General features: G+C 34.6%; 1 protein-coding gene across 2 annotated transcripts; it reads right to left on the bottom strand.

Moving 5' to 3' along the window:
• Positions 1-420: 420 nt before the first annotated feature.
• LOC138705893 (lanC-like protein 2) lies at positions 421-16,313 on the bottom strand. 2 transcript variants are annotated; one of them, XM_069834632.1, is made up of 9 exons: positions 16,108-16,313; positions 14,781-14,957; positions 11,951-12,099; positions 11,175-11,322; positions 8,056-8,196; positions 4,334-4,516; positions 2,827-2,973; positions 2,611-2,713; positions 421-1,361 (listed from the first exon to the last, which is right to left on the bottom strand). In XM_069834632.1, the coding sequence occupies exons 1-9, from the start codon at positions 16,192-16,194 to the stop codon at positions 1,285-1,287; spliced, it is 1,212 nt and encodes a 403-aa protein (XP_069690733.1). In that variant the 5' UTR covers positions 16,195-16,313; the 3' UTR covers positions 421-1,284. The 2 variants fall into 2 exon arrangements, with proteins under 2 accessions (XP_069690733.1, XP_069690732.1); XM_069834631.1 differs by lacking the exon at positions 8,056-8,196 and adding an exon at positions 7,894-8,034 and having other exon boundaries at positions 16,108-16,308.
• Positions 16,314-17,903: the final 1,590 nt, after the last annotated feature.

The raw sequence follows: 17,903 nt of genomic DNA, 5'->3' as shown, positions 1-17,903 counted from the left end.
GCTCATTGACTTCCTTCCAAGAGGTGAAACGGTGAACGCTGACTGTTACTATGAAACACTGCTAAAAATTGCGACGTGCCATTCAAAACAAGAGGCGTGGAATGCTTACTGCAGATGTTGTGCTCCTCCATGACAATGCTCGTCCACATATGGCTTGGCGCACAGCAGCTGTTTTGACGGAATTTGGCTGGGAGTTGTTTGATCATCCACCCTACAGTTCTGATCTTGCTCCCAGCGATTTTCACGTTTTCTTGCACCTCAAGAAATTCCTGTCCTCTGGTGAGCGTTTTGGCAACGACTAAGAGCTGAAGACGTCTGTCACACGCTGGTTCCATTCACAGGCGGCAGAGTTCTACGAGAGAGGGATACAAAAGTTGATCCCACGATACGACAAGTGTCTCAATTCTGATGGTGGCTATGTTGAAAAATAGCTGAAACATTGCTGTACCTGTTGCCAATAAATTTTTTCCTGAAAGTGTGCGTTCTTTTTTTTTTTTTAAATAGGGAAACTTACTTTCTGGATGCTCCTCGTAATCAGGGCTATTTTTAAAGCAGAACGCACATACAACAGTATTTTGGAATATTTCTTCTGAAATAACTCTAGTTGGAATAGTTCTTGCAATCACACAAAAACTACATTACTGAAATATTATTTACAGTGAAAATACTGTCGAAATGGTTTATTTTGTGATATAATTTTATCGCCAGAATTGTGTAAAACTATAATATACAGTGGAATACAGAACCTGCTTAAAACTCTTTTACTTGTTTGTAGTTTTTTTGTGTAGCAGAGAGGGGAAACATTCTCAATTTTTTTACAGCTTTAATTTACAACTGCATCAAAAAATGTTTTGAGGTTGGTGCATTTTGGAAATTATTTTATTAGAAAGATAGCCCTGCAGAAAATAAAGGATTATTACAGTCCTTACGACTGAAATGATATGGAAGCTAAGCACAATATAAATTAGATTAAATTACAAAATAGCTCGAATTTGGCACTATACAGCAATGCATTAACAAGATTCCTGTAAAATCAGAGTAATTTTTCTTACACAAAATCTCAGATGTATAAAAAAAAGTTCTAAAGTAGACAGCTATATAAACTGCAGTTACATCTATGAAATGCATTTCGTAATTTTCGAACTCAGATAATGTAGGATATATTTTGTCAAGTACATAAGAATGTTATAGGTAACATCCAACTCCTAGGATAATTACAGAAATGTATTCTGGAAAGGCGTCATGGATTCATTTAAAAATTTTAATTGTGTTACATATAATTCTTTACAATGCAAACGCAGGGAACTTTGACTCCTTGGGTTCTTGAATGTCAACCAGGAAATAAATGACTCCTGCAATACCTGTGGAGAAAATAACACAAAATATTAGGGAAAAAAATGAAATCTTATCTGTGGAGCTAATTTTTATGAAAAAATATTTATACAAGCAGTCCTTATATTTTGCAATAGTAAATACTATTAAAGATCACAAAATTAACTTTTTAAAATACCGAAGATTTAATGTAAAAAATTAATATATTGTGCAAGTAAGTATTATTAAGTGGCAATGCATTTCAGAATAAATACGAAATCTAATATCTTTCTTTTCTTATTTTTCAGCTTTCAAATTAAGAGTCCATGTTTATGGAACTTCATATGACAGCACACCAATAAATGTTACTTCAACATTGTACATTGAAAATTTCTGAGGTAGGTGCAAGAAGTATAGATATTAACTAATCCTTTATCAAACTTTCCTTGCAAATACAGGTATCGAAAATCTGTTGTACACCAAGGCAATAATAATGCAGTAGAAATAGCAGAAAAAGTGAAGTTTTTATAGAAAGCCTGTTCCACAGCTGTTCTTCGTGCTACAATATTACAGCCACTTTCAAATTGTTCCCCTGCAGAGAAACAACCACCGAACTACAAAAGGGTATTGAAATGAAGCAGGATCCTATTGGCCAAATCATTTTCAAGCATTTCACAAAAGAGATAGTCGAGTAGTTCAGAAAAATTTTTGAAGATGTCAATGTATTGAAGCAGGAAGAGTACACTGAACATAATCTTGTGACAGAGGTAATATGTACTGGTATTCATTTCTAAGCTGTTTATAAATGTTTTCCCTACTAAACAGGTTTCAGAAACTTAAATTATTATCATAGAAATGGTAGCCGAGGTGTATAACAGAAAATACTATTGAGCTGCTATGTGAGGGGAGTGTCAGAGATGGAGGATCCTGTATATACACAATGGGGCCTATGTGTGTCATCTTCCTACTCCTACTTTTGAGGTTTGTTTCCATCTCTTCTAAAAAGAAGGATAACGGTTATATTTTGACATTTATAACTTCAAAATTGTAATCTTTTCCTAACCCATCAAGCTGCCACGAAAATTATGATAGAATATCCAAATTGAAAGTGTTGCATTTTCCCGTCAGTTAAATCCCATGCTGCTATATTATACAGTATAATCTTTACTGAATAACTTCTTCCAAAACAACTAATGTTCGGCATGTACTTTATGCTTTCTTCAAATACTTATAATGGATCATTAAGAATGTCAGTCTGCCTTTTCGTGTAAGATATTATACATAATTCTGCAAACTTACCTTCAAACATTGATAAGGGTCTATCAGGTGTGTGATACTGCTTTTTTCCGTAAGATGTACACCACTCCGCAAACTTACAGGCACGATGCAGATGTTTGAGATCCTGTTTATAAATAAATAATAATTCTCTATTAATAGGTTCATTGATATGGTTGGTACTAAAGAGAAATACGAGTATATGCCTTAGGTACGAGTGCAACATAGCTGGTATCTCACCCCAGTCAATTGGTATAACACAAGGAATGTGTATGCGTTTCCAGCTACTCCATGGCAGATACTATAGCCTTTGGTAAGGATCCCTCTTTTCCACACTACTTCACCACATTTCAGTGCAGTTTGAAGATATTGGTCATCACCAAATACCTGTTCCAGTTCAAAATGAAATTATTATGTGAGACCACTCGTAACATTAAAGAACCTGTTTACTATACAGTTTTACTTCACTGTGAAAATCAACCAAATTTATTTTCTGTATATTATTGTAATCTGAAATTTTTTTTAAATTTGGCTGTGTATTCAGTTATCCATCATTCACTAAGTATCATTATTAACTGATTACACGAGGGGGAAAAAAAATTACAAACATGCATACACAGAAGTTCTGATAACCTAAACATTATTAGTAAGCATTTTGTTCTATTTCACCTAACCATACATCATACTTGAATAATTTCAAGGGAAAAATTGTTCTGAGGCCGGGTATCGATCCTGGGACTCTTCGCTTAGCGTACGAATCCTCTACCGAACAATTTTTCCCTTGAAATTATTCAAGCCTGCTTCACAGGGAGCTTCTACCTGGAAGCCAGATTTGCATACATCATATTGTTTATAAGGGTGTGGTGACTTAAATATTGATTTTAATAAATTAATTTTAAATTAAAATAATTTTTGTAAATGGCTAATTAATATTAATTTTTTCAGTTGGTTACTTAACAACGCTGTATCAACTACTAGATTATTTGACGAACTAAGTGGTCCACTCTTCTCGACACTAGTGACCCCTATGAGGACACTTATAGAGTCAGGGCGAATAACTGCAAGTTACAAGCCCTGCCATTGGAGAAAAAAAAAGTACTGTGTAAGTGTTGTGCTTTGTACATGCATACTGCTGCCATGCATACTACTGCCGCCATTAATATCAATATAGCGTTTTGCAACAAAGCTGTGTAGTTATTTCACTAAACATATAGTTTTTTTAGAATAACTTAAAATAACACATGTATGCGCACAAAAAAAATGATAGTATTTTACACTTGTACAAAAACAACTTACTAAGCCTGAAGAGAGTAAAGCCGGGCTAAAAAGAACAAAACATTAATAGCGTCCCTATGGATATAAAAAAATCAAACTCAAAACATAAGATTATTTAGGGCCAAATTAAGGAAGTACCTAATTTCTCACGTCTTCTGATCTGTAAGTGAATTTATGACATTCAACAACACTGCATGAATATTTCTGTCTTGTATTAAGTATTGATACTAACCCCCTGTGTTGTACTAGTATAGTGTGAAACTCTTTTGTATATATTTCAACTAGACTGACTATAATTAAGACCTTGTAGTAGTAGTATTAAGATTTTTTTACATGTTCCATATTCTAGTTGTGAAGCAATGTACGAATACCATGGAATGGAAATAAATACAATACAATACACACACCCACACGCACAGGTACATACACACGCATACAAAATATTTTGACATTTGTTACTCGTATTTCTTACCTTGTATGCTTCAGCATATAAGAAGACTACACCAGGAGCTCCATGACACCACTGCACTAATTTATCTGTGTTGTTACCCAAGGACGATGGGAAATTATCAGAAGGAAACTGCACTCCTTGCAAGTAGTCAATTGTTGGACGAACCAAATTATTGAGATCAGATAAACTCATGTAGTCCTTTGCCTGTACATGGGATAATTTTACATATGATAAAAGTTTCAGTAAATATTAAAATGTTAAAGAAAGAAAGGAAAACTTGGTGAACCCAACTGCATGAGAGGAACTGGGTCCTCCCCAAGATATGCATGATTAGTATAGCATTAGGTACAACAACCACTTCAGACACCACAGGTATGAGGAACAAATTACCACGAAAAAAAATATGAACTTATATTTACTGAATTTGAAATTAACAGGGTCCAGATTTCTAGATTTGCATCTATTATTGACTTGCTTCCTATTTATAAAATTTTAAAGTAGTTTTCAATTTCATATTTCCTGAAGATAAATAAATATGTGAATCCTATTGAACACAAAAACTCTAAAATCTAAAAGGATATATTGGTATGTGTTATTAAAACAAGTAAGCAAATGGCAGTACTAAAATATGAATCACATATCTTTGAAGCCTGAAACCTCTCCGCTGTTGTGTCAACATTGTCTCTCATAGGTGTTAGGAAAAGTTTCTTCAACGGAATCCTACGTTTGTAAAAATGAAAGATGTGTGCAGTTATGTAGATGGAACAGTTCACAGGCGAATTATGGCGAGAACCAGTAGTAGTAATGTCAAATTGTTCCTTGAAAACTGACCATATATTATAAAAGTTTTTGCCAGTTTTTGTTCCGAAAAGCTATTCTGTACAAAGTTATTTGTACTTTGTTAAACACCACACACTATACAGGCTATAGCAAACAAGTTAGTGGATTTGCCTTTCAGTTAAGGAGCATATTTGCCCCACTATTTACTAATCTTGAATACAGTGGTAACTGAGGTATCATAGATTCGTATCTTAGCACCATATCGTTACTAATATACAGGATAAAATTACTCGTAGTATTAGAGCTGATAAGTAAATCATATTATATTCATGTTTACGTCTATTATTGAAAGATTTAAAAGTATTATATTAACCATTAAATTATTAGAAACATCCATAGCAATATGACAAGTATAAAATAAGAGTGTTTAAAAATCAGAACAGAGGCAAGTACTGGTGTCTGGTTTCTGCAAGCACTGCTTTAGCACTTCTGAAGTTCTTTAAGCACGACATTTTCCTTTCATAGCATTTTATTACAAGAAGATACAACATTTATAAAGACTAGCATAAACTAAATATTTGAGCTTACACTCTTTTAGGTTTTAATTTGTTCTTGTATATGATTAGTCACATTTCAAAGTTGTTACCAGTGAAACTTTTTTTATGTTATCTCTCAGCATATTCTTATTACGTGGAGAAAGTCCTTTTTATAGCACAAAATGTTAAGCCAGCCATACATTAATAGAAGCCTTTGCTTTTTCAATCCAAAGAAACGAGTGCATTAAATTTAAATTAGGTACTGTTTCTCTTCCAGACCTCAAGGAGTCGCCTCTGTGGCTCTATGTTATTGCATTGGCCTTTCATCCAGGCAACTGAGTTTGATCCCCAGCCAGGTCATAATGGAATTATGGTGGACAAAGCAGACCTTGCAGAGGGTGTTTCTTGTAATACATTAGATTCCCTTTATGATTCCATCAATGTTCTCCACTTTCCCTCATTTCATCTACCATCTGCAATAGTTAAAAATATGCTGGGGTGAGTCATGGGACTCCGGGCCCTGGGGCTTATCAGACTACTCGTCAGAGAACGGGACCCGACATCGTGGCTCTGTCAGGGCTGAGGCAGGATGGCGTATAAGATTTAAGAATGCCACCTGGACCACCTGTTGGATAGTGACAATCTTCGCACATATAGGACACACAATGGGCTAAAGCAAGCTTAACTGTAAAAACCTATTCCAAGTCCAGCCCTTGAAAAGTCTAGTGAAGCCAGACTTCAAAGAAGCACTCTAATCAGTGGCAGCCAGTGAGACATTCTGGTGGTGGTGCCAAAAATGAAAATAGGTTGTACGCAAATCACCCTAGTGAAAGTGATAATCACAGCTCACGTTTACATTAAGTTAAATAAAGCACATTAATTAAACCAGCTATTTTACGAGGTGTGCAGTTAATAATGCATCTAGTAACAGTTATAATAACATTTCCGAAACTAATAACGAAATTTACAGATAGGCCTATAGATAATGCAAAACTTTCACAGTATTGTTAGTCAACTTTTATAACTAGTAAAATTACTGGCAAAAACACACGAGATAAACAATGATATAGATAATAAATGAACACATTTGCACTTTATTTAACAGGCTGATGAATCCAAGGCAGCAACCTGAATAACACATGTTCATGTCCTGCACAGATCTCATGTATCGTTAATAAAAGCATCAATACTAGCAACAGTGTAGCGATATTTAGTTGTCGCGAAATAAAACAAATATTACACAACGTTAACAAATAGTGTTACATAATATGAAAAAAATATTTATCTTTCTAAAAAGAACCATGACTGTCTCTGCATTTAATATAGTTACATAGATAATAATTTACACATTCCAATCCAAGTTGTGCGCGGAACTTTAACTTGTGTTTTCGTGCAAGTCTGTGCTTGATGATTCCCTGCCTAACATCTCCAACAACCCTACCATCTAGCGAAATTTCTGCATTACTGCGTTCTAGCGGGCGGAATGTTAACTACTGAGTCAAATTGAATTCGGCTCAAAGTCTGCCATAAGAAACGCATATAAACTAGAATCAGTAGCCTTTTGTACAGTGTGATATGGACGCAGACAGTGGCACACCGAACTGGCTCCAACATTCGGAGAAACGCTGCAAGAGTGCATCCCGATCTGTGCGAGCGCTCGTTCAGATGAAATACGAATAAAATTTGTATAAATAAACTATTACAACTGTTTTTAGGATATTATTTTCTGTTTTTTTCATTAGTGGTGCCATGGCACACTAGCACTACCCCAAAAGCTGCCCCTGACTCTAATTACAAGTTTCTGATAACATCTGGTAAACACAGAAAAATTATGACAAAACAGAATCCTTTGATTGGGATAATGTCTTCTTTAGTCGTCAACAAAAGCATGTGTGCATATTCCTTAAGTGTTAGCATAGGATAGCATAGCACCAAGTCAAGACTCAACACTGTGGCAATAGAAATGGACACAACTGCTCTAAGCAACTGTCAATTGCAGAATTAAATGTAAAGTTAAGATTCGACTCTATATAGATCAGTGTTGGTATGGCGCCATAAAACATCAAGTATAAGACAGTCCAATTTGTCTCGCATTTACTTCGTAACTGCTCAACTCGATATAAGTATACCGAGTTAAATCAGTATAGTGTAAACCAAACAACATTTTTTCAGAAATACTCTCCTAATAACACAATGTAATTTGTACAAGGTAGCAACCAACACCTGATTAAATGAGATCTCACATAACTTTGTGTGAGTGCATACCTCAAGTAGCATGTAGAGGATTCCTGCTATGCCATGTGCACCACCTAGGTAATACTTGCCATGCCACATATACATAAGGGGCACATTTCTCCCTTCCTGTTGGGCAAGATTTTGGCCTGACCAAAGGACTGCTGACACCACCTAAGAAGATAAGATATCTACCTGCAGTAACATGTAGAGGATTCCTGCAAAGCCATGCGCAGCACCCACATAATACTCTCCATACCACAAGTACATGAGTGGAATCATTCTTTGCATCTGTTCAGCCAGAATTTGACCTGATCGAAGCACAGCCGCCACCACCTACAGACAAGCATTGTTAGCCAAGAACTCTGGGTATGTATCAGTTCTCAGCTACTATATTTTAACATAAAATCTACCACTAATGTTATTTTTAAATTACTTATGTGGTTTCTTCTTACGATTAATTATGTATTTGTTTTTGTAATTAATGAATTTAACTGTACATATAACTTTCCATTCAGAAATTTAATGCTGTACCTCATTATTTTAGATTTGATTAGAGTCGAAATTTTATGGGATGAACATCTGTGTGTATGTATTATTCTCCCAAATGATTTCTGTTTATGCGAACAAACATCAACCAAATATGGTATGCAGTGCTAATCAAAGAAAACGCCACTACCTCTGTTTCTTGAATGTAAAAATTGGACCAAAAAATCACTTCCACTGTGTTTCAGGAACATTACAAGTGCTTTCATTCCCGTCCATTGTAATCTGTTACAGAATATTGATCTTTTCTGTACAATTCAGTCTTTCTGTCAGATTTATTTATGGACGAACTATTATGCTTTAATGTTTAATTTAAGATTTATCACTGATTAATCATAATGCTCTGTGTGAATAGATTACTTCTTTACCACGAAGAAGTTACTTGACTCTTGGGTGCAATGCTCCCATGGACTGGTTATGGAGACAATGTGTTATCAGTGAGTAAACATAGTTATCTGTCATTGCATCTCAGCTTACTTTAGTCTTAGTCGAAGCAAAGGCAAGATTAGGGGATGTATGCATGTACTCGTGTTTTTAATTTATAGCTTAAAATGGCACTCAGAGATAGTATTGGACAGTGAGTGTTTGAAGATGTTTGAAAACAATATCAGGAAAGATCTCTTGGTATTAACATTCCAAGTTGCCCAATAGTGGTAGGGTGGTGATATGAAAACATGTCATTTTGTCACTGTGATGGTTTATCATTGGTTCCGACTGTGCCTATAGTTCGACAATCACAGTTCTGAGAAATCACCATCTTCACCTGATATGTGACTTATAGCAATGATAGCAACTGATGTGACCAATGTGAAGCTCCAGGCAACTGCAAGTCAGAAGATTCTTATACCAGTATTAACTTGAAGGACCTTGATATAACTGGGATCTATTATTGTCCCACTCACACCATTAACATTGGTATATCTTTGATACTCCCGAATCATTCATAAACATTCCTGGACGAATATACGCGTCAACACATCGTGATAACACTGCTCACTGTGTGTTTGTTACTCACTGTGCTAATCAGTATTATTGATATAAAACTTAGAGCACTGGTATGTCAATTTGTAGAAGAGTGATAAACATCTGTCGGCTCATGATGAGAAACATTCGCAATTGCCAAGAATCACCCAAACATAAAAATAACACTGTGACAAAATCACCATCATGTCACAGCGATTTTCTGGAGCTGTCACAGTTTGGGGCTTGATGGGAAAACGCTGTCACACCCACCTCCATCGCCCAATGATCCATGATCTCGAGAAAAAAATTCAGTGCTATAAATAAGAAATGTAAAAAAAAGGCTTATTATCTTCACCAAGAAAAATTTGGATGAGACTGAACATTACTTGGAAAATTACCATAAAATCACTTGGTCATCTTTCACAGGAAATTGTGGGAATTGCTACAAAGCTGTTGAAATTAAAATTCTGCAAATTAACATTGGTGCTAGAAATACGACCTGGTGGTCCTGTAGTAAGGCGTAGATTTTGTGAGTGGATTTTAAATGGAGTGCTTGATGGCAAAATTAACCCTCATCTCCTTCTGTTTTTGAACAAAACGTGGTTTCATCTTCATGGGTATGTAAATACATATAAATATTTGGAACAAGAAGACATACAATTTCAGCATCTCTTTGCTTAATGTTAGTATGTAGATGGCGTTTTAATTGTTCATAATTAATAATATTTTACATTAATAGTTTCGAGGATTGTTGAACCATCAATAATACACAATCTTTGAAACCGGCGAAAAGAAGTGTTGCAACCCAGAGTCAAGTAGTTTCTGTGAAGTAATCTATTTAGCCTGCATATGCAATTCTTTTATTAGACATACAACATCTTATTCAAATTCATGCTTGAAAACCAGCCAATCATTCCAGATCTGTACATTTTATAGTACTTTATAATACGTTTGTATGTATGAAATTACGATGAATTTCACATAGTTATTTTTAATTTTTGTATCAAGGAAGTGTTGGTAAAGTATTTTATAATATAAACGACTGAAATAATATTTTTATGACAATTAAAACAGTAAATCGTAGGTAGTTTTATCCTTTGTATTATCTTGAAGTACCCAAACATGAATTAGCAGAATCATTATTATTTATTTAATATCCAGGCATTTGATACAATGTCAGATACACTAGCAGAATCATTATATACGTAAGTTAAGTATTTATATATGCATGCCATTTAATTATGTAATATCTATGTTTTATTTATAGTGAAGAGCTCTACGAAGTGCAAACCATTGGAAATATGGTTCAGAGTTTACGAATTTCAAAATATACCCATATGTATAAAACTAATAGAGAAGTTGTATTGTATGTTGCAAAGGACATGATTTCGATTTCGAGTTAGAGAAAACGTGAAATTAAATAAACTAAATGAAACTTAGTCTTTTCGGAAAATATTATCCTAATTTTTTTTCATACTCTGCTTTTTGGTCAGAGTAGAAGCATATTATTCCAAAGAAAAGCCTCCTAAAACAATTAAATAGAACTTTAAAATTCTAGTATCATATTGTGTTGTACAAATTCTGAATGTTATACGATAACTATACACTACGAAAAACCTTTATGTGGCTTTTCATTGCTCTTTATTCAATATGAATCATTAATAATCATGGCATTATGTTTGTAAAAGACTATTTTATATAGGTACAAATTAAAATACCTATTTTTAGTAATGTGGATTGATGACACAAATACTGCTAAACAAAAAATATGCGGAAAAGAGATAAAAAAAATGATTATATCTTACCTGTTGTATAGTTTTGGAATCTATTGTATCTTGTCCAAGAGATTTATTTAAGTATAAAAGAGCATATAAATAGCCCGTCCGTCCATAGAGAATTTCATCTGGCAGGTCTGAGTTCAATTTCAATATCTGGGGCAACATTCCCTTTAATCTAGAAGCAGAATACCAAAACTATTTCGTTACTATCAATACAAATGATTATTGGTAAATAAAAACAACGATACTGATTGAAATTCCAAAATCTTAATATAGCCCTAACATAACGAGAAAATGTGATGTAATGGTAACATTTTTTAACAAAGAAACTTCAAACACATGATACTGTCAAATGTTGAATTTATTGTGATGTAATTAATCAGGCAAAGAAGGTGAAAACTTGGAATTCTCAAGATATGTGCCCAATATGTCAGTGATTATATCTACTTAACAATGCACACAATTTTATTTAGTACCTTACGTTTAAAAATAAATTACACCCATTGCATTTTATTTGTTTTAACAAAGCATGTCATATGGGTTTACAGATCAGACACTACATGCAACGGAGAGGGAAATTTCTCAATTATTAATACTGTCACCGCTGCATAGAGTATGATATAATTTTTACATAACAATAAGTAACTTGTTCTAAAACAAAAATATAATAGCTACATATTACAATGATATATTACAAACTGCATGTATCTTAATATTTAATGAAAAACATTGGGACATTTAATTAATTTGAGGGAAAGGAAAGTAACGATAATAGCAAGATTTGCGAGCATGATACACTCTACCTTTCAATACACTGTCGTGATCTTTCACTTGCACCCTGTTTGTGATATAACACAGCACTAAGAGCAAGTGGACCTGCATCTCCATTGAGATAACTCATGCGATGGTTCTTGAGTCTTGAAAGTGCTTGCTCTGTTATTTCTACTGCTCTCTACAATGAAAACATGTTACTGCACAGTATTTTTTCATATCCATCACACGTTTGAATTGTGTAATAAAGCATATTAACATTATTTGGCTTTCATTTGTCCAGTTGCAAGAAATTTCACATGTTCTTAAACAAGGGTTGTTACTAACATCTCCAGGTAAGGCAATGTAAGAATTTAATTTCTGAGGTGAAGGACCCCTATAAGTGAGGACAGTGACAAATAGGTTTTTTTTACACCAGCATTATAAACAGCCTTTATCGTTAGTCAAAATCGTGCATAATATGCTACATTATCGCATTAATGCCATAATATTAATATAACTCAAACGTCATGACTTCTATTTAGAAGGCATAACTTGTATTATAATAGTAATTTATGTAACTAGTGTAATTATGCATGAGTGAATGTTTAGCGCGTGAGCATAAGCAAGCACGCTAATTTTCACGAGTGTTTATAATGAAGATTATACATATGTTACAACGTTTTATGCTATTCTAGCATTAAAATATGTAAAAAGAACTATTATAAATTTACAAAATGTAATGTTATGAAGTAGTAGAGACATGAGTACTGCGTGGCTAACAAGAAAGACAGGTTTCGGCACAAATCAGAGTCACGTGGTTATCATGGTCTAGTCATGGCCATCTTGACAGTCGCCTAATATAAATACATGTTCAAAGTTAAAAAAAAAAAAAAAAAAAAAACAAAGGAACTGCTATATTAAACTCATGTTAAACTGCATTTATATATAAACTTGTTCAATGTTGGCCATGTTATGACTAAGAATGTGACGTCGTGCTGTAGCTTGCCTTTCTCATTAGCCACGTGAGTACTGGATATTATGACGTAATATATTGCATGACTGCTAAGTAACTGTTTCTAAGACAATGTTATTTTGTTGCTGTTTTGAAGCTTTTTCTTACAGGTGCATTGTATAAAACTTATGTTGTAAAGAAGGTGATGGCGTCATGGAATACTAGTTGCTAGGTATCCTTTTCTGGCATCAGTACCAGAATTAGGTCAATTGTGTACGATTTATAGCTTCATGACAAGCGTGTTTTAATGCTAGAATTGCATAAAGTTAACATTATGGAACGATTTTCCAATGCTATAATATCATTGTCATAGCAAACTCTTTCTTTATAGACTATGATATCAAACTTCCCACCATTACAAATCTGATGTTGTTTCTTTATTAATTGTTTTATAATGCTATCATACAAAAAATAGCGTATGAAACTCATTTATAATGTTATACAATTATTACATTATAAACTTGTTTCATAATACACCTACTATTATCACTTCAACAAGAAATGGCAGGTAAATTTTACTTGGAATTTTTTCTTTCAGTAATACAATTTTTATTTTAAGTTGGGCAAACCTACGATACTGAAACCATAGATTTACTTCATTTCCGAACGAAAGCATGTTAAAGATTTCTGTCACTTTTAAAAATCCATTTTCTCAGTTGGATTTGAACCCACAAATCTCAGATCTAATGACAAGTATTCTAAACACACAACCACAATGGATGAGTGATTTCAAAAAAGAAAGTTTCATTTTCTGTCAGTAAATGTTACATACCTATCTTAGACTGGGCACAAACAAAGCCACCAGCCACGTCACCAGTGGCTAACATGAGCAGTGGTTTGTATTTTATGTGGAGTTTCAATAGGCTCAGTGCAGACTTGGCATTGCCACACACTACGGTAGTGGCTCTGTGTCGCTACTTGTGGCTGTGTTCAACCACCATTTATTCAGCACAAGCACAGCTACTCGTATCCACTACGCCATTCCTAACTTCCCGTCCACTACCATGCCTTTTAGCTCCTCGAAAAGCATATCAAAATGATTATGTTACTGCGAGTTCTCAATATTGGATGTACCCAAAAATGGCAAGTTGTCTTTGTCCGTTTACATCAGCATTATTGTATTATTAGTAAATTGCTACCCATGCTTCCATATTGGGGTCCATTTTGCTACTGACACGCTGTTGGAGAAAATGGCTAGTAGTGGTCATATTTAGCAATTGATGGTGGTGGCAGTGGCTCTGTTTGCACGTGGCCTTATAATTTCTTAATTTAGCATATTAATTATGTATAACAAATTATGATCTTGTTAATCATTAACATCATTGTTACTGTCGTCATCGTCATCATCACCAACATCACCACCACCATATCTAAAAATCAGAAATCTGTATTTGCTCAAGGAGTTAACTTTCGAAGAAAATGGCAAACACTCTACAGAAATGTATTGTAACTTATATGTACAGAAAAGAGCTAGATCTAACAACGCACATTTTACAATTGTCCCTAGTTATTTAAAGATGGTAGCTAGATATCAATTTCATATCTTCGATTTGATGGCCTTATGTTTTACATGCACAATACCAATACCAATTTTAAAATTATGAGGAAATCTGAAACCAATAGAAGATACAAAATAAGTAACAGAAATTACAATAATGACATTCAGCTGTATTTTAGTATCAATTGAAGCAAAAGGGGGTAGAAGAAACCGGTACAGTAACAGAAATTAAAATAATAACATTCAGCTGTATTTTTTAATGTCAACTGACGCAAAAGGGATAGAGGGAAGAAGGACGCTGATTTGATTAAAATTCTTCTATTTAATGTCTTACTTCTATAAATAAAAGCATCAAGGTTATTTTACTTACTGTCAAATATGAGGCGTTGTTTAACCTCACACTAAGCAATAAATACAGCAAAGCTATGCCAGACGTGCCTGTGTAAATCGAATAATCATGACTGGAACTTTCCTGTAATCCAGCATCTAGTGTTGACAATAGTTTGCTAATGGACGACTGTAATTTTTCTTGAAATTCTGGAAGTAACTGTGTACACAGAACATAATTAGAATACGGTGAGCTAAGACAATTGCTATCAAAAAGTCCGAAATACACAAACAAGATAATCAAATATTTGTACCTATTTCAAAGAGGGGAATTTCTGTAGCAGTATAATTTAAAATAAAATTGGAGATTCCATTAATGGAATTTTAATTGAAAAGCACACGGTGTTTTTGTATGAAAAAATTACCCAAAAAAGCATCCCCTCTAACCCACTCTTAACCTTATCACAATTCTCGGTATCCTGTCACTTTGTTAACCTTTTATTTAACTCAGTCTAATCTTTTGTCAGAGTTCTCGACATCCTGTCACTTATCTAGCCCACTCAAAATTTGTCACAGTCCTCAGCCTTCTGGCACTTAGCTATCCCTTCATCTAACCCACTCTAACTTTGAGTTAAACTAGCGCTGTTTGTTCCTCATACTCCGTTTCCACACCTCCAGCTGCCTCCTGTGTAAGATCAACATAACTTTGGTCACGGTACGAAAGTTTCACACTTTGTCTTGCACGAATCTGTGACAGATTAGGTTAGGTTAGTTTAGTTTACGCCTTGCATATACAAATCAGTGACAGGTTAGGTTAGGCTAGGCTTTTATTATGTCTTGCATATACGCTGAACAAAGGCTGGTGATTTTTTTATGTTGTCAACAATAAGATAGTGTGATGGCCGATTTTCTCTTCCGAAATCATCGGAACAAACTCAACGCTAGTTTCTCCTAACCCTGTCATAATCCTCGGTCTCCTGTTAATTAGATATCGGTCCAGATGCCCACGTTGTGCAGAATATCTGTAAAAACCATTACAAAAAATTTAGGCTATTTCGATTCTGACATGCAAAGTCTTACTTTCCCTTGTTACAGTTTTTTAAAGGTCTTATTTACACATAGTACTGTTTCCTCGCTAAACACTGACAGTGACAGTGTTAAGATTTCTCACCGATTAAATTTGTCGTATTACAGACATATGTACTAGGTCAATAGGCTTCAAAAGAAAGATACTAATTCTTCGCGGTAGATATATTAATTTTACACACTACGGATAGTTTTTAAAAACAAACACAATCAAAAGGTTTGCTGTTTGTGATCGATCACTTATGTTATACTGCAGAATCTTATTACCATAATATAACACACACCTTTCCATCTTTCAAGTCAAACGCTCCATTTTCTCTGTGAGGTACAAAGTCATCGTACGGATTACCAAATTCCCGTTTATCTGCCATCTGTTAGTCAGATTATTATTTATTACATTAACCACATTAACCGAACACTTCGGATTTATTAAGAAATGTGACGATGCTCATATTTTTCTAAACATCTGATCGTTGCTATGACAACCATGGTTGCCAAAACTGCGGCGACAGAAAGCATATTATAAACAAATGACAGACAGTAGCGGAGAGAACGGAAACAAGTTCAAATTGTGGAGTTACTCCCTCTCTCCACGGTTCTAATTCTAAAGTAGACATCAGTCATGACCGTATGTGATCAGGGGTCCTGATCAAGGATAGCACAAAAACAAAATCATAAGCGGTGTTGCAATAAATATACACGTATTATCTATTATGTAATATACAGGCTATCGAAGAATGGTTACAGAGGACAGGTACTGTCCCTACTTTTCTGTTTTTAGGTTACAAGCCGAGTTTTGTTATTGAATCTTCTTAAATTTTACGTGAAATGATATTTGTGATAATGTTAGTAATATCTACATATTTTCTTTTTCTTTAAAATTTTGCAGTTGGTCATCTTGATAACTGTTTAAATTTACAAACTGAAGAGCGAGCAACAATGGGTTCGTGTTTCTGTTTCTAAGAAAATCAAGCTCTGCAGTTCGTGTTGCATTGTCGAAGAGCGGTATGAAAATTCAGTAAAGACGAGGTTGTTGCCGTGGTAGTTATAGATTGCAGTGCACATATGTGAGCTGTTAGGCAGTTTTGCAAGACACAGACGTTGTTTCCGACATTTTAGACTAGAGGTTCGTTTCAATGAAATGTTCTTTAAATTAAAGCAAAACAGCAGTGGAAATGCAATGATAGTGATAGTTATGACTTACGAGTCAAAATGATGAACGAAAGAAAAAGGTTTGAAGAATGTGTACATTTCGTAATGAATGGTTACAAGATAAACAGTTTAAAAGTTGGTTATGGTATCCTACAAGCAAAACTCAGCTCAGACTCTTCGCGCCACGCATGCTATACCCCTCTTACTCCCCTGCAGTAGGCGGGTTCGTCAATAATAAGCGGCTACTGGTATACTATAACGGCTATGGTTGCGGACATGTGCACCCAAAGAGCAGCTGTAACAATAACCAATTAAGTGAATATAACATTACAAGATGTCAACATCGTCTCTTTCTAAGTCACAATCGGTATCTATCTTCACTGGAACTCTCCTCATATTTAAATTAAATTAATATTTCATATAAAACGCTATGTGACTCCCTGACTCTGTAGCGATAACACGTGTTCAGTTCAACACAAGAAGATAATACGTGCACATGCGTGTCGGTAGTGTGATTGGAGAGGGGAGCATGCTGAGAAAGGGAGCATACGTCATCTGCGCGAGACAGTCACGCCCGCTGGTTTCTGCGCACTGAGTTTTGTTTGTTGGATGCTTATAGTTAAATGTGATGACGAAGGCATGGCTATACCTTGACCAAAACTACTCGACTTGACAGCTTATAGAGAAGGGGGAGCAATGTTGTCATGTTGCCCATCTTTCGTGTAAGCGAGCGCGCTGCCGATAGAGTGCAGTAATGAACGGCTGACATGAACACATACATTTCTAGCCAATTTGTTGAACATTAGGCATTAAAATTTGTGTACATTATTATTTTTATTAGCCTATAATAATAATAATAATAATAATAATAATAATAATAATAATAATAATAATAATAATAATAATAATAATAATAATAATTAGTGGT

This window comes from Periplaneta americana, chromosome 9, assembly GCF_040183065.1.
Source record: "Periplaneta americana isolate PAMFEO1 chromosome 9, P.americana_PAMFEO1_priV1, whole genome shotgun sequence".
NCBI classification, from domain to species: domain Eukaryota; kingdom Metazoa; phylum Arthropoda; class Insecta; order Blattodea; family Blattidae; genus Periplaneta; species Periplaneta americana.
Note: the sequence above shows the minus strand (reverse complement) of the source record. Positions and strands in the feature narration are given on the sequence as shown.

What these genes read in the sequence shown, in the direction of transcription:
- LOC138705893 (XM_069834632.1), bottom strand. Translation starts at nt 16,194, where the DNA reads ATGGCAGATAAACGGGAATTTGGTAATCCGTACGATGACTTTGTACCT. An exon ending in TATATGCTGAAGCATACAAG is followed by an intron (nt 2,974 to 4,333) that starts GTAAGAAATACG and finishes GAACTGGAACAG; the next exon opens with GTATTTGGTGATGACCAATA. An exon ending in ACCCTTATCAATGTTTGAAG is followed by an intron (nt 1,362 to 2,610) that starts GTAAGTTTGCAG and finishes TTTTCTCCACAG; the next exon opens with GTATTGCAGGAGTCATTTAT.